This window comes from Podarcis filfolensis (genome assembly GCF_964270895.1).
Source record: "Podarcis filfolensis genome assembly, chromosome: 9".
In the NCBI taxonomy this organism is placed as follows: Eukaryota; Metazoa; Chordata; class Lepidosauria; order Squamata; family Lacertidae; genus Podarcis; species Podarcis filfolensis.
The window spans coordinates 7047835-7073343 of NC_139610.1; the positions used below are offsets into that span (position 1 = coordinate 7047835).

The 25509-nt window shown below is 39.9% G+C and overlaps 1 protein-coding gene across 5 annotated transcripts in view; it reads right to left on the reverse strand.

The window, feature by feature from the left end:
- The window catches only part of TAPT1 (transmembrane anterior posterior transformation 1), a 63298-nt gene that overhangs the window by 26647 nt on the left and 11142 nt on the right, over nt 1-25509 (reverse strand). For 3 of the 5 annotated variants that reach the window (XM_083630400.1, XM_083630396.1, XM_083630398.1), the window contains 3 exons: nt 11869-11999; nt 9391-9509; nt 3962-3985 (listed from right to left, as the gene is read on the reverse strand). In XM_083630400.1, the coding sequence (XP_083486526.1) occupies nt 3962-3985; nt 9391-9509; nt 11869-11999 (274 nt within the window). The remainder of the gene's footprint in view (nt 1-3961; nt 3986-9390; nt 9510-11868; nt 12000-25509) is intronic. The other 2 variants (XM_083630397.1, XM_083630399.1) reach the window with 1 other exon arrangement.

The window sequence follows — 25509 nt, forward strand, 5'->3', positions numbered from 1 at the left end:
ACGCAAACAGACACTTAACAGAAATTTGCTTGTGGCATTTTTATGGCTTTGTGTTTGGGACACTCAAAGAAATGTAGGGACATCTGTAGGCGAAAAGCTTTGGAAATTAATTGTTTTAAGGAGAAACATGAAGTAATACAGAGATTTTTAAAAATCTGCACATTTTGCTGTTTGTCTCCTACAGATTAAACCAAATTAAATTAATGTGAGTTGGTTTGTGGTTTCCTAATTTTTAAAACTTTTTGCTCCATTTCTTTTGGGAAACTGTAGAAGTTGAACTCTTGAGGAAAACCATGTGGCTTCAACAGAGGGACTGTGGTTACTGATTAAGTAACAAGCCAGAATTTTAAACCAACTACAAAACCATGAGTCAAGATCCAAGATTGCTTTGAAGGTGGAACAAGGTTTGGTTGAAATGGGAAATGAAGTTCATTTGGTTTAACAGCAAAACAACATATGACTGCTTCATTACTTGAGAGCATCTTACGTTGCAATCAGGCATGCTGCAAACGGTGTAGAAAGGGGGATATATGCACAGGCAAAATGACAATTCATATCTAGCTTTATCAAACTTGAGGTACAATTGTCTGAATGTGGACATCATGTGCTTTAAATTGCCTGAACTATAGAAGAAAATGGATCATACTGATAACAGGGCAGCTACACAATCTATCAAAAGTATATTATACTGCCAGGATTAACTCAGAAGATGTGTGAATACATTTTGATGAAGAATAATTAAACACTAAAATCTGACCCTGGTTACATATTAGTAAAAAAAATGTTTTGTAAAGCCAAGATTTACTGAAATAGTAATTTTACAAAATATTCAGAGGCATAAACATGTGATTAATAATTTTTTCTCTAAATGCTCAAGATTACTCCAAAGCAAGACTAGCCTGGAGCACACAAGAACTGCTATAATCTCAGATCCTCATATAGAATAACTCTGTTTCAGTCCAAACTCAAATAAATTACAGAAAAATGTTTTCAAGCTTCAGGACCTTTTCTTGACAATTTAGACGTTTTTGTTAGTGTTCTGAATGACAGTGCTCCCAGGTTCACCCTGGCTTCCTATTTTCTCCTGAGCATTTTCAGGTTACAAGCATAACAAAAAGTCAAGCTCTTCTAAGAGTTATACTAGACACAACATAGTATAGCCCCAATCACCTAGACAAGGGTGAGTGGTTAGTCTGATTTTAACTGTATTAAACCCTTCCTTCCTTCAACCAAAAGGGGAGCAAAATTCATTCTCCATCTTACTTTGCCACAATTACTCTCCCCAAGTGCACTTATTCTCAGCTGAGCTCCAATATTGGAAGTTAACGGAGCTAAGGCAAAATTACTTGCAGAGAAGGAGTCTGCCACATCCTTCCTGATGTCTTTTTCATTTTAAGCCCTCCATTCTTCTCTGTGTGATTAGGGTAGATTGTGCTCACGCACACAAAGTTGCTACTATCACATTTAGGTGGGCTCCAACCTCTACCACAAATCTCCAAAAATTAACAAAAGTCCCACCTACCTGGTTACTGATTAACAGCAACTAGCGCATGCAAAGGAGAGTGACCAATGGATATTCAGCTCAAATTGTCCCTAGACAAACGTGAGCCATTTCCATAAAATCTGCAAGGTCCTTTTCTACCTGAGCACGGCACTTTAAAAAACTGTCTGATGTTTGTCAGATTGGTACATATCAAAGAAGCTTTGTAATGTATATCAGAATTTGCCAAAGAGTAAAGATAGCATTCCAGACAGATTGCAGTTAAGAGCTACCTTTATTATGCACTGTAAATTCTGAACCTGTTTCACATAATCAAAGTACTGACTCCATCTGCTGGTTAAGAAAAACATCTACATAGGCAACGATGACCAAAAACAAGATAAACACGAGCATACCCTATGCCTGTACAGTAGTACCTTGGTTTACAACCATAATCCGTTCCGGCGGTCTGGTTGTAAACAAAAACAGATTGTAACCCAAGGCGCACTTTTGCCAATGGGGCCTTCCCCGCCCCCCAAATGGGTTGTAATCCAAAATGCATGCACACGAAAGCTCATACCAAGAACTAACTTAGTTGGTCTTTAAGGTGCTACTGGAAAGAAATTTTTTTTTTTGTTTTGACTATGGCAGACCAACACGGCTACCTATCTGTAACACACTTCCGGGTTTGACGTGGTTGTAATCCAGAACGGTTGCAAACCAAGTTACCACTGTACTGAAAAAGCTTCAGGATCATACTTCACGGGATAAGCCCAGTGGTTCTCAAACTTTTCTCAGGGCCACACTTTCAGAACAAAAATTTGATTGCGCCACATTGAATTTTTTATTGATAAAAATACATTGAAAAACAGTAAGAAACAACTCCTAGCAGTACTCGATTTTATAATACTGCTCCGTATCTTCTTATGCAGCTTATGTTCTTATGCAGCTACATAAGAACAGGAATCATTTCCAAAATATAAACGAGCCTCTTAAATATGTATGCAAACTCAATGAGAGGTGTGAGCTTGTTTTTGCCGAGTAATCTCGTTTATATTATGTCTAATTTATGACAAATGCTCATCTCCCTCATGAACACAAAGAAGCCTTTCTCTTTTCTGAACTTTCATATTTGTCAGATGAAAATCCTTGTTCACAAGAATAAGTCGTAGAAGAACAGCCAATGCTCTTGAAGAGAGGAGTGGATACTGCTTCTGTTGTTTATCCATACTACACAGAAATGTTTGATTGTCCTTGAATCTTCCTGCCACACTTGCCATCCTCTCCTGTCATACCCTTTTTGAACCACTGAATTATCCTATGTCAAACAATTATCCCATGAAGAGTTATCAAAATTCTGCAATACTGCACATCCTAAATCTACTTCTGAAACATGCCTTCTGCTGAACGTATTTAGGGTCAACAGAAGTGTTTCCTCCTTTGATTGTATGTGCCAGTAAATACTGTACACACAAAGGCTGCCTCACTTGGCAGTGCTCAAAGTATAATAGCTGGATCAGGAGTAGCCCTTCAGATGTTACTGCACTACAATTCCCATCATCCCTGATCAAGCAACATGCTGCCATGAGGCAACGGGAGTTGTAAAGGTAAAGGGACCCCTGAACATTAGGTCCAGTCGTGGCCAACTCTGGGGTTGCGGAGCTCATCTCGCTTTATTGGCCAAGGGAGCCGGCATACAGCTTCCGGGTCATGTGGCCAGCATGACTAAGCCGCTTCTGGCGAAACCAGAGCAGCATACGGAAACGCCGTTTACCTTCCCACCAGAGTGGTACCTATTTATATACTTGCACTTTGATGTGCTTTCGAACTGCTAGGTGGGCAGGAGCAGGGACCGAGAAACGGGAGCTCACCCCGTTGCGGGGATTCGAACCGCCGACCTTCTGATCAGCAAGTCCTAGGCTCTGTGGTTTAACCCACAGTGCCACCCGCGTCCCAATGGGAGTTGTAGTCCAATAATATTTGTAGGGCACCACATTGGCTTTCCCTTACCCAGATGATTCACAAATTGGGTGGAATTTCACGTTACACTCTTCCAATTGTTCCTTCATTTATGCTATTAAAAAAAACCCTCCTTCCCCTCATCTCTTCTCAGGGTTCTCCTGACTCTCCAGGAGCACATTTGGGGAAGCGCAAGAGGGAAGTAGAGAAGGCCCACTGCACCAGCAGGAACCCTTGCGCTGGTTTAATGGAATCCAGGCCACTGTTTTCAGTTATAACCTAAGTTTTTAAGAGCACTCCAAAAAATGTAGTATGTGAATGAGACCCGTTTGGAAACGCAGGCATCACTCAGATGCACTTAGAGAGCCAAGCTACTTCAAAGCATGCATTTTGTGTAAGAAGCATTATTTAAAAGAAGCTAAACCTCTGTAATGTGTTTGCTTGTAGCTTGATCAACAGCAAAAACTACATGCGCACAGATAGCACAACAGCATGCTAAGAAGGAAAAAAATCAACACCAACCTCATCCTTAGGCCTCGGTGAGAGCTGTCTCAAAACAAACAAGGCGAAATGAGAAATGGCAGGACGATTAATAAGATTTCAAAACACTTTCCCTAAAGAAATTTATCTTAAAATTGAATGGGTGAAGTACTTTTCATGAGAGATATTAGTATCTATTGTTTTCATTCATCCCTGTATCTTAGCATGCACATTACTGACTTTATGTTTGTGTATGTGACAGAGTATGAGGGGGGGGGGGGGGGGAGAAAGTAAAAGTCACATCTGGGCAGGGCACTCGGCACTGTTGAAGATAAGCTTTCTTTCATAAACCATGGTTTACAAATCCAGAAATGAATGCTCCAGTTTTGGCATTTGATCCCTATTTTAGATTAAGCCAAACTTCCCTCCTTTGTCCAAACCAGGGAACTCTGTCTTAATTCCTGTTTATACAACCAGATAATCCTGATCCCACCTTATTATCCTGGTTGTTAACAGTCATTAAGCCAAGCTGAGACTTTATTATGCAGTAAAGCAAGGACTACAGTATGAAGAACACTTGATATGCCCTGCACATCATTTTTTAATTTAAAACTGCTTTAGATACGGCTTATATGTGAACTATGTCTTGAATACAGAGGTGTTCTTGTGCGAATTGCGGGCAAGATGGTCCTTCAATTACTGAGGGCTTCCTCCTTCTATAGCAGCCCCCTTTGTCATGTCCAGTACTGGTCTCGGGGGTGGGGAATGCTCATGAGTGGCTTTTCATGGACAAAGGGGACTGTAGCAGGGAGAAGAGGGCAAAAAAGCCCTATTAAGTGAGCAGAGTTCCACTTGCACAGTGACATTTATCTTTCATAAGTAGCTAATACGGAATATTTTGAAACAAACCCATAGCATTCACAAAGTTTACTACTCACACACAAAAATGCTATTAGTCCTCCTTCCTGCAATTGTTTGTGGCTCATGTGAAAGAAAAAAAAGAATCTAAAATTTTCCTGCCTGGTCTCTGGAGTTGATTTTTCACTTGCCACAGTTAACTTGACTAGTGGCCATTTACAAGCCTAGGATAACAATTCATTTGACAGCTCGTATTCATGGAAATTCGACTATTAAGATTTTCAGCGAAATAGAAAAAAATGCATGGCGTCTCTTAAAATTGACCGGACAATCTCATTTTAGATTTAATGTGAAAATGTACTCCAACTTAACAATTCATTTCATTATCTTCCTAAATAATTTTCAAAAAAATGATACTGCAACAGGTAGGTAGCATTTGGTTTTCTCTAATTTGTCTCATCCCTGGGTCTACTTTGGTCAGGAAATAGTTGAATACAACCCAGCAAAATTTATGAACAGAAGTGTGATGTTAATAATGTGATGTTGGCTTTTTAACAACATGACATACAAGTTTACAATTTATGGGGAGAAATCACTTTAGCTGATAATTTAGAAGAAAAATCAGGATATATACTCACCATGAAGGAGTCCCATGTGACATCATATTCCATCCTATAAAGGAAGTGAAAGTGCTCTTCCCTTCAGTCTGATTTACAAGAAATAAAAGAGAAAGAGAGAGAAAGAAGGTTGTAATGTTGCTACACTAGGTACGTTGACCATCATGGAAAAGAGGGAAAGTGATTGAAAACTTTATTTTCCCTCATGTAGCACATACAGATTGAAGCAGGAAAAGAGTGTTATTCTCTTTGAGATGAATGGAATGAATCATATCTGCCTAATTAAGAATTTTGGGATAATCAAGAATTTAACTCAGCAAAAAGGAATTAGATCAAATCTGCGATTGTCAAACTTCCAATATGAGACAAAAGAAAAAGGAAACAGAGAAGAAAGCCTGTGTTTCTAAAAAGCTGGTATTACTATTTTGTGGAATTAAATCCGTCGATGGTATTATCCACCAAAAGACTGAAAGCCCTATGGTCTCATATAAGGGGAATACAACAGTACATATATTTATTTGTTAGTGAACACAAATTGATCCACAAAATGAGTTACATGAATTTATGCCTTTGGGATCACACTGCAAACTTGGCAGAACATGTAGTCACAAATTACTTAAAATGTGATAAGTTTGAAACAACAGGGAGGGAAATCTTAATGGAGGAGAAAGTATGTATTTCTCCAAAAGAAATAAAAGATATGGCAGTGGAAATCCACTATTTTCTGGTTACCAACAAAGGCTCAATTTGTGGCAAAAGTTACTGCTGTATTTAGTAGAATGTGCCCTGGACAGCAATAAATTTACCTTTGACAAAACTGCCGTAATCTGTGCTGAGCCCATCACATAGGGCACAACATAAATATTTAAGTTACGAACAAAGCTTTGCTTAAAAGATCACCTTTTGGGAGGAAGGCTACCCCAAGTTTGATTTAATGCTTCAGCCCTACATCAGCTGTGCAAGTGATGCAATAACACCTAACTTGGCTTTTCTTCCATGACTGCTGTTCTTTTGGGCAATGTTCCAAGTTCTGCCTCGGGCTCCAGGCTTTGCTAGACCCGGATCTGCTATCTGGACCAGCAATGAATGACACAGCCTCATTTGGCTTGCAGAAGTTGGGTGTACTGAGGCAGCATGACTGACATTCTGAAACTGTTCACCTGAAAATACTCAGGATTCTCAGGCATCAGAAGATACCAGTAAGTGTCCATTGCATGACTACAGAAGTACAGATTTTAATACAATTATTATTATTATTTTTAAAGTAATTAACCCTGTTAGCTAAACATCTTGCTCAAACAATCCAAAATTAATCTGGCAGTCTTGAAAGAACCCGCCCCCCCTAAGATGCACAAGTACAAAAGAACAGGAAATAATCTTAGCTATGAAGAAATCGCCTTATTCTGTTTTTATCTAGTCCAAGAGTCTGGATGCAGAAACACAGCTATATGCAATATTTGCACGTTACATGAATCATGAGAACGTGAATGAGGATTAACCTCACAAAAGAAAAGGACTGCTATACTTTCAGAGCAATAAAGAATGGGAGAATAGAATCCCGTTTAAATAATTTCTAAGAGACTAGAATAAATGGAGTGTAAACAAAGGCTGGAGATATAGGATATTTAGTCTTTCTGCTGAGATCTTGAAAAAAAAAACCAGAATGAAGGGAGGAGCACTTTTTGTTTTTACATAGAATGGAATATGATGTTGTGTCTATAGTCCTTAAAAACAGCTCAAACACACCAATGCCCACATAATACTGGAATATGATCTTAAATCTAATTATTTCAGTACTTTATTCCTCAGAATGTCATTTGTTAACAGGCCTACATATATTTTTCTACAGCAATATTTTCACTGTTAAAAACATGCAATAATCAAGAAACTTGAAAACAGCCATTTTTTAACCATGGAAGACAAAATTTATAGTGCACTGTAGAATTAAGTGCTGAATAAAATGACCCAATTAAAGGATTTATTAAACAAGTTGCAAATTATACAGCATCAAAAATGTATTTGCAGCACAGTTCAAAAGGGACATTTCATTCTAAAAAAGGAGCACATAACCTGATTCTTTGCACTGACGAACTCAATGGGGAACTGATACCAATTTTGATGTTTCTGGGTTGTACTCAAGCCTTTCAAAGAAGCTGGATATGCTGAAGTCTTAGCTTCTGACTTCAGTAACAGGTTTTTTCCAGTCCCCTACAACCAGTCTTAACAACAACAGCAACAATAAAACTAACTAACAAGTGAGTACAATCACACCAGACATGGTATACATGGTACATTCCTAATTGTATCATGAAGAATGTGAATGTTTATCTGCTGCTCCAGAGAAGCGGACACGGAGCAACGGATCCAAACTACAAGAAAGAAGATTCCACCTAAACATTAGGAAGAACTTCCTGACAGTAAGAGCTGTTCGACAGTGGAATTTGCTGCCAAGGAGTGTGGTGGAGTCTCCTTCTTTGGAGGTCTTTAAGCAGAGGCTTGACAACCATATGTCAGGAGTGCTCTGATGGTGTTTCCTGCTTGGCAGGGGGTTGGACTCGATGGCCCTTGTGGTCTCTTCCAACTCTATGATTCTATGATTCTATGATTCTATCAGTAAGACAATTAATTTATTAAGTGGGGAATATATGGTATGTTCTTTCTACAGACAGGACAGTTAATAAGATGGCCAGCACATCTCTCAATGTTTTCAAGCTGGCTTGTTTCAAAGAAACTATAGTTAAAATTAACTACCATTTGATCATGTCTGGATGAGTTGACAAGCTGTTGTTAAGCAGAAGCTATTACTATTTACCTTGTCAGAGGAGGTGTGAGTATATGCGCCTGAGGCTTATAACAATTCACTCACATCACTCTGCATTATCATTAAGCCTAATGCTAAATAAATATTGCTACCAGTATTTAGAGGTATTTGAATGGGTTTATTTTATAATCCTATTATTCTACATTATCAGAGATGCTAAATGATCCTTGGAACTAAGAGGGCTATCCTGTAGCATTCTCTTAAATGGTTATTGACAAAATTACCCTGCAGGAATTTAAATACTGGGGTAAAATTCGTAAGCTTTAACACTTACATTTAAATAAAGGGTAACATCCTGAGATCCAGCACCGAGGGCCTTCTGATGGTTCCCTCACTGCGAGAAGCCAAGTTACAGGGAACCAGGCAGAGGGCCTTCTCGGTAGTGGCACCCGCCCTGTGGAACGCCCTCCCACCAGATGTCAAAGAGAACAACAACTACCAGAATTTTAGAAGACATCGGAAGGGAGCCCTGTTTACAGAAGCTTTTAATGTTTGATGGACTACTGTATTTTAGTATTTTGTTGAAAGCCACCCAGAGTGGCTGGAGAAACCCAGCCAGATGGGCAGGGTATAAATAAATAGTTGTTGTTGTTGTCCACCTGCAAGCTACAAATTCGGTAGCTAAAAAAAAAAAGACATGGGCAGTATTCAACAAAGTAGTTCAATTAGCACAAGGATTTCTGTTGGTGCACTGAAACTGCCCCTTCCTCTCTGATCTCCATGTGCCCCTGTGCCCTCCGCAGATCTGCTTCAGAGGGTTGGGAGAACCCACAGAACAGATTTGGAGGGTGTGCAGCGAGCATGAGGAGAGAGAGAGAGTTGTGTTGTACAGCTAAGAGTTCTTGCACTAACAGAACTACTTTGCTATGTATTTTGATCCTTTTAGGAAAATCATTATAACTTAGTAAAACAAAAGCTAGAAAATAAGGTTCCTGGCATGCCCTTAACACCAAATTCTGGGAGAGCATGTAGAAATTTTGAGCTAACTGCTATTCAAAACCACAACTGGGTGAGGCTCAAAAATGAATGTCAAGTGTTAGGATTATTTTTTGTTTGCTTTTCAGCATTAAACTGTTTGCAATTTCAAACCAGCTCAAGCCTTAAGACTGACAAAGTTAAATACTCCAATTAAAGTATATTTAGATCAACTAAGTAAGAGAAATAAAGGAACTTACCGCAAGCCATAAAAAGGTAATGTGATGAACCTGAACATTGCCAGAAAAACTCTCAATGGGAGGAGTGTGAACACATAGAGAAAAGCATCCAGGCACAAAAAAATTCCAAAAATCATCAACTAGAGAGTAAAAGGAAAGAGAAATCAGAGTAAAAACAGTTACTTTAAAGATTTCCATGCTGATAAGCATCACAATTCCAAGTCTATAAAATCACCCTTACATTTACCCAAAAGTAATACACAGAAAGCACTTACACACCAAAGACCTTATTAAAACTGCCACAAATACAGAATGCAGAAATCCTCACAAAACCAACATCAGCCAACAAAAGAAAAACCTAAATCTTTCTAAAGGTTTGGAAGAACAACTATTTTTTCACAATTTCCCTAAACCTAAATGTGTGACACCGTGCCAGTAAAGTAGTGGTCATGATGTTATGAGACTGTTTCTAAACTATTTGTTTGGTTTGGGAAACTTTGTGGAACAATACACTGTGCACTTGGAAAGCGTTCAAGAAAATGTCTGCACTGTAAGAATCAGTCAAAGTTTGCAAATGTTCATGGCTCAATGAGTCCAATCTTTCCTCAATAGATGACCTATTCCTGGACACAATTTTAGATAATCAGCCCTGACCTTCCTTTCACATCATGGTGACTACAGTCTATCTGAAGTAGAGACAGGCAGCTTTTGCAGAAGTTATTTTAATTTTGAAAGTTGCCTCTCATATGGAACAATCTATGAAAAAATGTTCAGCTTTGCATACACCAGTATTTTTCAGTTTGTGAATTAGGGAATCCTGGGATTTCTCAATGAGAAAGAAAAGAAATCAAATATAGCTTTTCCGCTGTTGACATCCCATGCAAGCCATCCATATATTAGGCACCTTCCTAGGTTGATACACCTTCTTAGTTGATGCAGAGTAACAATGAGGTCTAATGGGCCTGGCCAATGTCCCATGTGAACTGAAGGTGTGTTTTAGCCTGGAACATATGGCAAAACCATTTGTATTAAATAGATGTGGAAAATATTTCCTGAAGATAAGGAGGGTGAAAATAATTAGTTTATGGTTCATGAGTTATATGTTAACTGTATAGTATGGAATTGTGTACAGTACTGTTAAATCATGTTTAAAATGACTTCTGAGTTATCACTTTAAAAGGTTTTTTAGAAACCCAGTAAGATTGATTAAATTAGATAAACATATTAATACTTAATCCCAATGTGTAAAAGTTATATTTGAAAAAAGAATCCCACCAATGTATTCCTATTTTATTCCAACCAGCCAATATTAAGTTCAAGTACCACTGTTTCAATGAGAGAACTAAGTAGATTCTTATGGGACATTACGTAGTCTGTTTTGGAGTCTTCAAAGAAGCTCACCACACTCAAAAAATATAATAGTTCAGGGAGCTCAGCTTGTCAGATAAAACTATCTGCCCCCCAATGTACTGTCTGGGGATTCTCTCAAGTGTTTGGGGGAGATTCAGGGGGAAGAGGGGGGGAAGCCCTGTCGAGCAAATGGAACTCCTTATTCAGGCTTCTGCTAGTGGGACTCCTTACCTGAATCCTGCCAACCGTTAACAACTTTACAGTTGAATAATAATAATAATAATAATAATAACAATAATAATAATAATAATTTATTTATACCCCGCCCTTCCCAGCCAAGACCGGGCTCAGGGCGACTAACACCAGATATAAAACAATTGATTGAAATACAACTTGAAAAACAAGATTAAAATACAACATTAAAATGCAGCCTCATTTCAGCAGAAACTCAAAAACTTAAAATAAAGCACAAATGAAAAACCCCCACAAACTTCCTGAAGCAGCAACGTGGGAAAATAGGAAGGTGCCTTAAACAGAATCAGACCATTGGTCCATCTTGCTCAACATCTAACTCTAGCATTTCAGAAAGGATGATGTAGGATGTAAGCGCTGTCATTGTTTTTGCTCGGCATCTTTTAGAATAGAAATGATGTTTATAGCACCTACATAAGGTTTACCCATGGAAATAAGTAGAGATAAACCATTTACGAATGGGTTCCCATTAGTGTGTCTCGTAGCCTGAAACAAGATCCACTCATAATGTCTGGCATCTGCTGGCTTTTTTGCCAGGGGCAAGCCACTTTTTAAATTGAGCTACTGCTTTTGTCTTTGGCAGTGGAACTGCTGCAGAGAAAACAACAAGTGAATCTCTGGCTGCACATGCTGTTCTCTTCAGTCCACACACCCTTTGGACACAAGCCTACACATTCAATTATGGTATCGCCATACAAAAGACAAAGTGATGCTTTTGGACTCCATACATAAGACACAGCCCTCAGACAGTGTACAGGGAAAAAGTAATTTTTAAAATTATTTTTTGTTATTTAAAACCTATTCAGAAGTGCATGTTTAGAAAGTTCTGTTATGTTTTTAATAAAACCAGAATTTGAATTTATCAGCCCAAGTAGAACGCTGAGAAAGTAAGTTTACCTTTTCCAGCTCTCTTGGTATTCGCATGCACGTGTACACTCGTTCCCTCCTTTCTGTGTACTTCGCTTCATTATGTTCCAGGAAGTAACCCCTTGTAAGCTCTGCATTGATGAACCTCAACAGTGACAGATCTGCAACGGAAGAGGGGAAATTTGTTTTAAAGCAAGTTGTACTTCAATAATAACAACTTTATTTTTTTAGGCTACAAATATTTGTTTTCCAAGTTCAAAACACGTATTCCAAGAGTGGATGGGTTTAAATTAAGGCGGTTTAAATCAACATATTACCTATGACCACATAGTATCTTTTCAATGTTGTTGCTTTCCACTTCACACCTGCTCCTTTTTCTCTCATGCTTGAGCCCAAAATCCTGCTCAAAGCCCAGATGCAGAGTAAGCCAGCAATCAAAATGTTTGCTCATTGCAGCCCATGCGGTTAGAGACAACTAGGGACGGAGATTTTACAGAACTGATCAGCTGTCAGCTATGGTTTGGTGGTCAACTGCAAATGCCTCAGATGTAACGACAGACTATGGTTTGCCCAAATCAGGAAGTCAGAGAGGAAATTTGGACATGTGAAGAGATGCAAGAGGGAAAGGAGAGAACACCAGCATGTTGATGGCCGAACCTTGGTTCAGAATTACAGTCCAGTCCATACATAATACCAAACCATGGTTGTTCTCAATTTGTTATTCAATTTTAAGACATGATTAAATGTAGCTTTAACATTCTTGTATTTAGATTTAACTTTAATTACTTTCCATCCACCCACTTCAAACATCTACCCATATGAGCAACTTTTAAAGTGATTTTAGCTTTATTTTTTCATACAGATAGGATCAGAGAATAAAAAAAAAATTGTAGAAATGGAAGGGACCCCAAGGTCCAAAATCCTGCAATGCAAGACTAGACGATGCATCCTGCAATCTCTTTTGGAAATGGGAGTTCTAGTGTTTACACAGAGCTCTTTAAACAAGAACGGCATCCACATTTAATTCAGTGGATAAAAATTACCCATTTATGTTTTTCTTGACATGTTCATGAAGAAAATACTCCAAAGCCTCACATGAACTCCAGAACAAATTTAGAGTTCCAAATCCAGCTACTCATTCCGCATAAAACAATGGCCTAATGCCAAGTTAATGTGTAGCTGAAATGCAGACTTTGCAATTCATATTACACTCACTACACCTTACCACCCTATAGAGAGGAGTGGCAGTTTTAGCATTCTGCAAAACGCTACTCCCAGTTTGAAAGTTTATATATATATAAACGTGTGTGTATGTGCGTATATATATACACACACACACACCTGACAGATCAGCTCAGATTTGTTTATTTCTATCTAGTCATCAGACTAATAATAATAATAATAATAATAATAATAATAATTTATACCCCGCCCATCTGGCTGGGTTTCCCCAGCCACTCTGGGCGCCTTCCAATAGAATATTAAAAACAATAGAGTCAGATATTAAAAACTTCATCAAAAACAAAACTTTTAACAGTACAAAAGGAGCCAATTAAAAGCTATAAAAATCTGTTCTCGCTTAGATACCAGAATTTGTCTTCTGGTCCACTTATGTTATTTTGAGGAATGGGTTTACTGTACCCCTAAGATACTATTAGAAAAACTACAGTGTATCATGTCATTATCTCTACAGAAAGAGGCCTCGTGAATAGAAAGTGGTAAGGATGACATAGGCCAACTGAGGCAGGGCTTATGTCACCCTCCCAAACCCTGGAGATGACAATGCAGTCATTCCATACCTCCTTCCATCGACTTTGCACCATTTCCTTGTGCATGCACCCCAGTCTTACATGTCCCTGCTATGTCAGCTTGCCCTTACTATTGCTTGTTGTCTGCTCCAAAGGCACCCGAGACACACCTGAGCTCATCTAGATGGTACCTCTGCCTATCTGAGACATGTCTTTTGGCTCCTGTACCTTATCCACTTCATGCCAATGACTTGGGCTTCACTCCTGTGACCACTTACATCTGAAATGATGGGCAAGAGCTGCCTATCACCTAACAGTCAATGTTAGCATCGAAAGCAGCTCAGCTATTTCAAAGTTTGCACTGTTTTACTAGAATTTGTAAGGCTTCAGAGACCACCTCTCTGGCATTGTCACTATGCCAATTTTGATAAACTCACACAGAAATTCAGGGCAATCGCCACACAAAGTGAAAACTGCTGCTGCTACATTCATGTTTATTGCCCCAATAAAGGCATTCATGTTTATTGCCCCAAGGCTGCAGAATGATATCTCCTCTAAGGTGCATTATTTGCCCACTCTGTTTCCCAGAAGAAGGCAAAGCACATCTATTTCAGCTTGTCTTTTGCTTGACTGGTTATTCTTTTGGGGGTTTTAGACTGTTTGTTGTTTTTAATCCACTGCAGGTTTTGTATTCTGCTGAACCCTGGAAAAGTGGCTAGTAATTGTGCTTAATAAATATAATAGAACCACCGGAATCTTGAACTCTTTGCTTCAAGAAGACACAGGGAAAAGTTGCGCCAGTGCACCCCATTTTTATGTTTATTAAAAATATAAACTACCAAATGGTAATTGCACTAATGCTTTATCCTCTTTGGTGGAAAAATATATGAAAAGTTATCAAGATGACAGGCTCAAATCTAATTAAACTGTATTTACCTGATCCCAGAGAGCTCAGCAACTGTTGGCTCAATCCATTATAGACTATTTATTACTCCCTAGCTCAATTTCTGCTGCATGAGCCAAGAGCTATGCTCAGGAAATACAGATCCTGCCATGTCATTTGCCTAGTAAACAAAATCGCTGCTGTTCTGAACCTAATTTTTTAAAACAAGATTTAAAGAACAGAACTAACCTTTACAACCAAAAGCCACTGAAGTTCAACTGTGAAATCATTAGGTCAAGCACAAGTCAGGTAACCACAAACATACAAAAAAAAATGGAGTGGGGAATCACCTTCTCTACTGTTAACTCTACAATGGGAACGAAACTCTTATTTGCAGAGAATGAACCTACTATCTGACAAGTAAGGAACTTAAATGCATATCCAAAATCTCTGAATACAGTATAAAGGTTCCAATTTTGGTTAAGTAACTTGTGTATTCTGGAACGTTCACAAAGTACAGCCAGCTTCAAATATTTGCACATGTATACGAACTGCAGCTTTTCCAAACAAAAGAAACAGGTATGATGCAATAAAAAAGGTTGGCTGCACAAGGGCATTTGTAACAGTCACTGCATAAAGACAATAAACTGAACCATAACTTGGTGGATTGTAAACCACAAATGAGATCTCATTTCCTTGAATGAAGCTCTTTATGCAGGACGAGAAGGAAATGAGATCTCATTATCTCTTGTTTTGATCAAACCTTAGTTTCTTATTACATCTGAACACACAAACTCTGGTTTGAGCTATCCCTACAAGTCACAATCAAACCATGCTTTGCAATGCAGACTTGAAGCTCCAGAAGAGAGGAGGCAGTGTTTATGATGATTGCTTATTTGGGATATTCCAGAGAAAGATGGAAGACGTTCATCTGAATGAAGCCTCTATTTGACTGTGATCAAATAATAGGCAACCAACTGACCAACCAATTGGTCAGCATTACAATCCCACCAAGAATTTACCCTGAAACCAGACAAGATGGGATATGATGTTGGCAATCAAGCTGGGCTCTCTCTGAGGCTTTGCTTCTTATTGAAGTTTCTCTTGTTCTATTGGACCAAACACATTTTGGGAGTAGGGGGTAGGCCTGGGTGATATATCGCCCAGGAGTTGTATGAGGGGCAGATCTTGATGACAGCTTCACTCGGCGGTACATTGCAGGTGAAACCGCCGTCTTCGGAGTCCCTCTGCTGCCGAGGGAGAAACAAGCTGCAGCCGGGTGCTGGAGGCAGAGGGACTCAAGAGCGGCGACAGCTTCACCAATATACCACTGAGTGAAACCACCACAGTAGTCTGCCCTCATACTGGCAGAGCGAGAAACCACTGCACCAGCAAGGCACGATACAGCTTGTTCCTCCCTCTGCATCTTTAAACTGCTCAGCTGAGGAGCTCATGGCTGCCCTTGCCTCAGCCAAGCAGTTTTACAGAGCCCCCAACCCGCCACTGGCTCACACTCCCCAGCTGAGAGAGCCCTGATCTGGCTCCTGTTTGCACAAGAGTGCTATCAGGATCACGGCTCCTCAGCTGGGGAGGTGTGGGCTCCGTCACACTTCTCCCTTGCACCCCCCAAGGGAGAAGGTTAAAGGGGACCCCACCTCACCTCCAGCTCGTGCGAGGCAGGCCCATGCACTTGCCTCATCCGCAGCAGCCTTGGCATGGGGTCGGGCAGGCTCAGGCAGGTGGTGCGAGGGCTCTCTGATGCTTGTGGACTTGGCCCAGGAAGGTGGGCTGCATCTTTCCTCCAGGGGTGAGCAAGGGTGAGCAAGCACCCCAGGAGGAAAGAGGCAGCCACGGGTGCCTCACTGGCTGGGGCCAATGCAGCTTGTTTCAACATCGCGGTTTATCCTGGATAAAGTGTCAACCATTAAAATGAGTGTTTTACCAAGAATGCTTTTTATTTCAATCAGCTCCAGTGATTGGCAAGGTGGAATGCTTCTTGAAATGGTAAAAGGATATTTCGATATATATCTTGGCAAGGGGAAAAACCAAGAATAAAATATAAGATATTGATAGATGCTAAAGAAAGAGGAGCATCCCCCCTGCCAGATCCGAGACTTTATTATGAGGCATCCTGCCTATGTTGGTTAAAGGAGTGGTTGTCATTAAAGAATTCACATATTTTAGACTTAGAAGGGCATGACATTAAGTTTGGTTGGCATGCATATCTGTGGTATGAAAAGTTGAAAATACATAGAGGTTTCACAAATCATATTATTGGGGGGGGGAATGATTATAAGTATAAAAATTTGTTGGAACGGAAAACACCACTTTGGCTCTCGCCTTTAGAAGCCATAGAGGTGTATAGGAAGGAAAACTGGGCAACTTAAATAAGCTTAATAACAGAGAAGGGTGGCAAGTTTAAGTTAAAAAAGTTTGAAGAATTACCAGGAATGTTAACAACTTGGTTACAATATCACCATTCAAATGAAGTGTTTAAAATGGATTAAAAGCTGGGTTTTGTGACTCAAAACCTCTCAGTTAGAGAGACACCTGCTAAATATTAGTATTAAAGTGATGTCAAAAATGTTCATCCTTTGTTTTCCATTCTTTTAGCATATTCTACAAGTGAAATCTTCAATGATACATTGGGAAATCGACATAGGACATATTATAGAAATGTTGGCGTGGAAGCGATTGTGGAATGTAGATTTAATTTTTACTGCATGTTATGGGCTAAAGGAAATTTATTTGAAAATGCTTTATAGATGGTTTAACTTGGAAATGTAGTAAAAGTATTATAAATATAAGCAACCACAGAAAGAGGGAAAGTGGAGATTGAAATAAGATATTGGAATTTGATTGTTGAAAATGTTTTCTTTTCTTTCGTTTGCTTGCTGCAAAATGGAAAATTATAAATAAACTTTTTCAAAAAAACATCACGGTTTATTGCCAAACCATGATGTTTGGCTGGTGATAAATCACAATGTTGAAAATCCAGCATCATCCACCCTACTGTGGGGGAGGTCTCTACTAAAAAAAAGGAAAAAGGTGGTTGCTCTTTTCTATTAAATTAGAGATTTCCCCTTAAATCTATTTGGAAGCTGCGGCTCATGCAGAACACCATGGCACTGCTGAGAGCTAACAAGGAGAAGCATGCACATGTTTAACTAGTCTTCAGCCACTGCCCTGGTCACCAGTCAGTTTCTGGGTCAAATTCAACATGTTGCTTTAAACTTTAAAGACCTGGGTGGTGTGAAGGTGTCAGATGGCACCTCTATGTTAGCCTGCCAAGATGAAGGTCCTGCTCAAGTTATCATCATTAAGGGAACTTAAGACATCAACACGGTCAAGCCCTTCTTAGGAGTAGCCTTAAAAATTCAAAACAAGCAAACACGAGAAGTTGTCATTTGATATTGGTCATTCACAAAGCTGTGCAGGGCCCGTCTACCTAAATACAACTCTGGCAAGTGAAAGCTGGTCTAATTTTTTTTGCCTGGTGCACATCTAGAAGTCAAATGACGTAACTATATTTTCAAATAAGTCTGCAACTAAGATGACTTGCACTATTGTATCAAGGTTGTCCATGATTTTTGTCTTTTGCTACTGTTGAAGAAATTAATAAATAATACTTTTTTTAAAAAAAGAAGTGTGGTTAAAGATATTTTTTAAAAATATTAACAAATCTAAGAAAAGATCTGTAGGATCAGACCAAAGCCCTACCTAGCCGAAGATCTTGTTCCCCACAGTAGAAAGCCAGATGCTCCTGGGAAGCTGGACACAAGGACAAAATGCTGTTTCCCTCCTGCAATTGATATTCAGAGACCTCCAGTCCTTGAAGTAGTATATAGCCATCATAACTAGTAGCCTCAATCTCTATGAATTTCTCTATTTCCCCCTGGCTATCACTACATCTTCTGGTAGCAAATTCCACAGTTTAACTCTGCACCATGTGAAGAAGTATTTCCTTTTGCCTGTCTGAATCTCAAAAAAAAAAAAAAAATCAGTTTCACCAGATGGCACTAGGTTCTAGTATTAAGACAGGAAGAAAAACATATCTAGTCACTTATTTCATACCACTCATAATTTTATAAACCTCTATCTCTAACTAGGATTTAGTGCAGGGTCACCTCACCACTGGCCAGTTCCATAATAAATTGTTCTAGGCTTGGACACTGTCATTTATAGTATCTAGAAATTTATTTATCTTGACTGGAACGTGCATTTACTCAGTATATATGAAGGAGACTAAAGCCACAGATTACTATCATGCTTTCCCTTTTGGATGCCAATATCGACCGGAACATTTTGGTAACGGTAAAGGGACCCCTGACCATTAGGTCCAGTCACGGATGACTCTGGGGTTGCGGCGCTCATCTCGCTTTAGTGTCCGAGGGAGCTGGCATTTGTCCACGGACAGTTTTTCCGGGTCATGTGGCCACCATGACTAAGCCGCTTCTGGCGAACCAGAGCAGCACACGGAAACGTGTTTACCTTCTCGCCAGAGTGGTACCTATTTATCTACTTGCACTTTGATGTGCTTTCGAATGGCTAGGTTGGCAGGAGCAGGGACCGAACAATGGGAGCTCACCCCGTCGCGGATATCAGAACAGTCAACCTTCTGATAGGCAAGTCCTAGGCTCTGTGGGGGCAATAATTTGTTTCCAGTACTAAATTACTTTTTGGACCCCATATTGCCACTCACAGCAATTCTGTATAGGAGTTGGTCCTATCTGAAATATCGCCTCCAATATGCTTTTCCTATACAGTTTGTATGCAAAGATCACAATTATGCTCACTACAGGCAACCCCCCCCCCATTTATGTGGGGTTTACATTCCGAGGCACTGTGCATGCTAGTGAAATCACGTATATTTGAAACACCATTGGAAAAACCTGCAAACACCCCATTCCGCCCCTTCCCTGTCACTTCTGGGTTTGGCGTGAAGCACGTATGCATAGTTGCACACATACTGAACACACATAAATGGGAGGTTGGTTCCTTCACAGGCAGAGACATAGGTAAAGTGTTCTAATGGCAATTTCTCTCTAGCTCCCTGTCATTTCCCCCCTATAATGTACACATTAGTTGTTCCTATACTTCTGGTACTCTAATGATTGTGATCCCATTTTCCTGGGACTGTTTTCCAACTGGACAAGGACAACAACAGCTGTGATGGAGATAAATGGCCAGTTTATGCCACATGTATTTTTAGTTGCCAGCATCATCTTTTTAGGCACCCAGGAAAACAGGTGTCTGGGGGTTTTCCAGCCCTGTTCACAGCCATTTTAATGGGAAGTGCATTAAAGTGGTAACGCCTTTGGACTTACTGCTTTTGTGACCACAGGCAGTCAGAACATGTGCATTAACGTGCGGTATGTTAAAATGCATTAATAAAGTTACTTTTACTACCAGAACTCAGTATCAAATTTCTACAGTTTAAGAGCACCACAGGGCCTATCCAAATGTCATTTTAAGAATACACCCAAGATTTAAATGAGTATTTAAAAATGTTATAGGTTAACATTGTAAACAGATGTTTCGTAGAATCATAGAACTGTAGACCATGAATTGTAGACCACAAGGGTCATGTACTCCAACCCCCTGCAATTCAGGAATCTTTTGCCCAATGTGGGGCTTGCTCAAACCCATAATTCTGAGATTAAGAATCTCATGCTCTACCGACTGAGCTATCCCAGCAGTTTGAAAATATATACAGTATATAGGTACCCTTATCAGAGAGCAGGGATGGCTGCAACTTCCTTTTGAGGGTACACCTGGTGGCAAACCCAGACCTGCTCCTGTGTAATGTGTAAGGAAAGCAATTTCTTCTTCCAAAGCCAAGAACTGAACTTCCCATATTTTATTAATTTGAATTAAACATTCTCCTTACTGAAAGTCTGTTATCATTTCCAAACTTTTAGACTGCCCAAAATATATTTTGTTGCAAAGCCGCAATCTGATAGCAATGAAAGAAAGATAGTCAGTAATAGAGCATTCTAAACAAGGAAGCCTTATATACTGGATAGCTCAGTTGGTTAGAGTGTGGTCCTGACAACGTAGGTTCGATCCCAGTAATTACAGATTGCAGGTTCGATCCCAGTAAGGGACAGGTGCATATTCCTGCACTGCAAGGTTTTGGACTAGATCAGAGCTTTCCAAACTTTTCATGTTGGTAACACGCTTTTTAGACATGCATCGTTTCATGACACAGTAATTCAATTTTACTAGCAAACCAGAAGTTAAGCTAACCCCTTTCCAGCCGCGGGAGGAGCGTGGGGAGTGTTCGCACGGCACACTTACATATTGCAGCTGACACACAAATGTGTCGCAACACAGTTTGGAAAACTCTGGACTAGATGACCCTCAGGGTCCCATCCAACTCTATGATTCTATGAGAACATAGAATCATAACAAATATAACCTCTTAATAACATTTCTTTGAATTGAAATAAAGCTGCAGTCCTAAACTCAGTTATCTGGAAGTAAGCCCCTGTGAATTAAATAGGACTGAATTCTGAGCGGAATTTTTAGGCTTGTAATTCTCTGTAAAATTAACAGGTGTAAAACGCAAAGAACACGTCCCCATGTATAAGACACCCTCTATTTTGGGGGACTCCAAATTAAGAAAACATCCCTCAGCACTACCCATGTATAAGATGAGCCCCAATTTCAAACCTAATTTTTGGTAAAAAAACCTAGTCTTATACACAGAAAAATACGGTACTTCCAAAGAAATATGCTGATGATTTTACAGTTGATCACTAGCCTGCAAGGCTTATATGAGAATTATCTGAGATATTAATGTGTTTAAAAGTAGAATTCACAGAATTGCAAAATGGTTTCTGTATTTTATTCAAAGCTGTGCAAAGAAGTGTTTAGCATATCCTGAAAAGCAGTCTTATTACAGTGGTGCCTCGCAAGATGAAATTAATCCATTCCGCGAGTCTCTTCGTCTTGCGGTTTTTTCGTCTTGCGAAGCACGGCTATTAGCGGCTTAGCGGCTATTAGTGGCTTAGCAGCTATTAACGGCTTAGCGGCTTTAAGAAAACAAAGGAACAAAGGAAACAAACTCGCAAGACGTTTCGTCTTGCGAAGCAAGCCCATAGGGAAAATCATCTAGCGAAGCAAAAGCCGAAAAACCCTTTCGTCTTGCGCGTTTTTCGTTTTGCGAGGCATTCGTCTTGCGGGGCACCACTGTATATTTGTATCCCAACCTCCCTATAAGAACTCAGGGTAGCATACATGGACACTAAGCAACATTAAATCATGGATATGAGAATCTACAATATAGATCAAGCTATAATTATTTGCTTCCTCAACCCCTTGGTGCCATAACTACACTCCCAACCATGTTACAACCGTGATCCTCCTATTTTCTATCTTTGACTAGAAGTGGCACACCTCTCAGTACAGGCTTCAATGAGCCAATGTGTCTGGCTGTTAGCCAGCAGGTTGGTGTTTTGATAGCCTACCCAGGGATGGCTGTGGGCAGAATTGCAGGGGGTTGGACTAGATGACCCTCGGGATCCCTTCCAACTCTACAATTCTGTGATTCTATGTTCACTTTCACCACTCCCGTCTCCCCCTCAATTTAATAGAACACTTTCCAATTTTATCAAATCAGAGTTTGTCAGTTCAGACAGCAAACTGGTATGATCAAACCAGTAAACATCCTACTTTTATTAAGTGAAGTGCTCAAGGGGAGGAAGTGGCAAACTAAGTGTGCCACTAAGCAAACTAGTAAAAGATAGAAGGATGTAAAGCACGTTTGTTAATTATTTCAGTTACAATTTGCTTTGCTGACCACTAGGTTCTTATTAACAGGCTTCCAAGATTATCTTCAACAAAGCTAATAAAAACCATTTTGCCATCAGAAACATCTTGTATATTTATTTTAATGATGTTTGATACCATTAATCATTCGCCTGAACCAGTTTTGTGCAATGGGCACTGTTGACATTGTTTTGCAGTGGTTCCAGTCCTATCCCGGGGGTCAGTTTCAAATGACAGAATTGGATTATTATCTCAACCCTGTGTAAGCAGTGTTAGAAACTGGGATTGAAAAAGCTATTCGCCACATGGTTCCTGGTTCCTTGGCACAAAAACAGAATGGCTAGTCAGCTCCCCCCCCCCCCAAATGCAGCAGCACTTTCTATTTATTTTATCAAAATTCATGAATACACAATTCACATCAGTGACACATTGCTAATAGCAATTATTGGACACCACAAATATAAATGGGGCTCGGCCCCTGCAGTTTTGGCCAAAACAATAGTCATTTGAAAAATTTATATTTACGAATACCAGCATGTATATAAATTTTTTATGTGTATGTGTTATGTAAAGTATTGTGCTAGATTCGTGAAGGCGCTGGGACACCTCAATGTTCAGAGAGCCCCCTGTGCAATGTCAGGACATCACACAGCATTGCGTGTGGGTGCTCTCAATCCTCTGACTGCGTGTGGGTGCCTCTGATGTAAAGCCATTGGAGCTGTCATTAGGAGATTTGGGGAGAAGTGTAATCAGTACATTAATGCAGTCAACTCTATTTCTCTGTAATATTTTGACTCAGAAGAGGCCACATTAGCCCTGAACCAGTGCCTGGACTCTGTGATGGGCTGGAAGAAGGCCAACAAACTGACACTAAATTCCAAAAAGACAGAAGCACTGTGGTTGGGTAGGTCCAGAAAATTGGTCATTTGTTTGCTGGAGGTTGCACTTCCCATGAAGGAGCACATTCCTAGTCTGGGGGTTGGAGCCATCTCTGATGACTTCATGATCTATGGGTTTCTTTACCAGCTCTTTCCATTTCTAGGCCAGGATAGCCTGAGAACTGCCACCCATGTACTGGTCCTCCAGAATCATCGAATTGTAGAGTTGGAAGGGATCTTGAGGATCATGTAGTCCAACCTCGTGCAATGCTGTATTATATAGCTGTCCCACATGGGGATCAAACCTGTGACCTTGGTGTTATCAGCATCATGTTCTAACCAACTGAACTATCCAGTGGTCACCAATGGATTACTATCATGCGTTGTACGTGGGACTGCCCTTGAGGTTGACCTGGAAAAGCTGCAGCTAGTGTAGAATGAGGCAGCTCAACTGCTCAGAGGGGCAGAATTCTGCTGTTGAAAGAAGAAGAAGGAGGAGGAGGAGGAGGAGGAGGAGGAGGAGGAGGGGGAGGAGTTTGGATTTGATATCCCACTTTATCACTACCCGAAGGAGTCTCAAAGCGGCTAACATTCTCCTTTCCCTTCTTCCCCCACAACAAACACTCTGTGAGGTGAGTGGGGCTGAGAAACTTCAGAGAAGTGTGACTAGCCCAAGGTCACCCAGCAGCTGCATGTGGAGGAGCGGAGACGCAAACCCGGTTCACCAGATTACGAGTCTACCGCTCTTAACCACTATACCACACTGCACCAATTGCAGTGGCTGCTAATTAGCTACATAAGATACATAAAGCCCTATAAAGATTGGGGCCAGGGTTCCGAAAAGATAATCAAATCCTTTACATGCCCAACCAATCATTGCACACTGCAAGAGAAGGCATCCTGTTCACAACATCTTACCAGGAGAGCTATTCCACAGCATGTTGAAATTGAGCCTTTATTATGACAGCAGCTACCTTTCAGAACTCCTTCCTGTTACGCATGAGACAGGTGAGATCTCTGTGATCTCTCTGATGTCTGTTGAAGACTTTCCTCTTTCAGTAAGCCCTTTAAGTGGAGATTCCACCTCCCCACTCCACCCCGTCCCAGTTAGTACCTGTACTGAATGGAAATGGTCTTTACATATGTAAATGTTTTAATATATGTAAATGTTTTATACATTTGTTGTATTGTGAAAGTCCTTTGAGATACTTTATAGTGATTCACAGATGAAATAAATAATGTAAGAGCTCCCTGTCATTATAAATCTTAAATCAATGTTCATCGTAATGATAGACCTTAAAAGGTGACATGTCATGCTAGACTACAGTTGAGTAACATTAACAAGCCAGGACAAACATTGAGTTCACACTCTCCACCCTTCTCTCCTTCTCCTGTATAGCCAGGGATAAGAGTTCGTATGTTTAAATCATGGTATGCAGTTTCATTCGTACCCAGTGTTTGAAACTCCCATTATTCCAGGAGAATTTTGCGAGAGAGAATTTCATTAGTACAAGCAGTTTCTGAGCTCTGGCAGCTTAACACCCCTACCCACCCTGCTTATACAACAGGTAAAGTTATCAGTGTCCCTGTATTTAACCTGTGCAAAGAAGACATTGCAGCTGTTGCTGCATATTGATTGGTGCTTTCGGCTAATGTGGGGAAATTCTTATTATGTAACATAATGATGGGTTATGTGGTGCTATTGACAGGGACACTGTAAGAATAGGCACTGGTCTTGCTACTTTAATTTTTGTCTCTGCAGCTACTTTTGTGCTGCTGACATAGATGCAATCCTTTAGAAACATTTCCAGTAGTAATATGGCCATCTTTTACAGACCACAGGATATCCCACTGAGCACTTTTTTCTATTTTATAATAATAATAATAATAATTTTATTATTTGTACCCCACCCCTCCAACCAGGCCATCCCAAGTCAAGTCAATTTGCCAGTGAGATTACACATTAGTACAGTTTCATCCACATGAAGAGCCGCAGACTTCTGTGACATGATGCCCTAGTCCAGAATGTTATAGAATCTGCGAGTGTCATGAAGAGGAAAAACCATTGCAGCTTTGAGCAAAAAACTGAACTTAATTTTCACATAATCTAATCAGCTCCAATTCCAATAAAGAAATGTATGAGGTTTGCATGTGTTACAAAATTAGTTTCCTATCTGTCCATATTTCATGGGAACCAGCTATTATCTATATAGAACAGGTGCCTGCAATTTTAAGACTATTTGTTTCCTCACGTAGCAAAGTATTTCTAGCACCTCCTCATTTTTTCCTTTTTCGAACAGTTTTTTTGGGAATGATATGATAAAATGATGCCTGTTTCCATTTGAACAATACTTATAATTCTGAAATAAAGCACACTATCTATTTGACA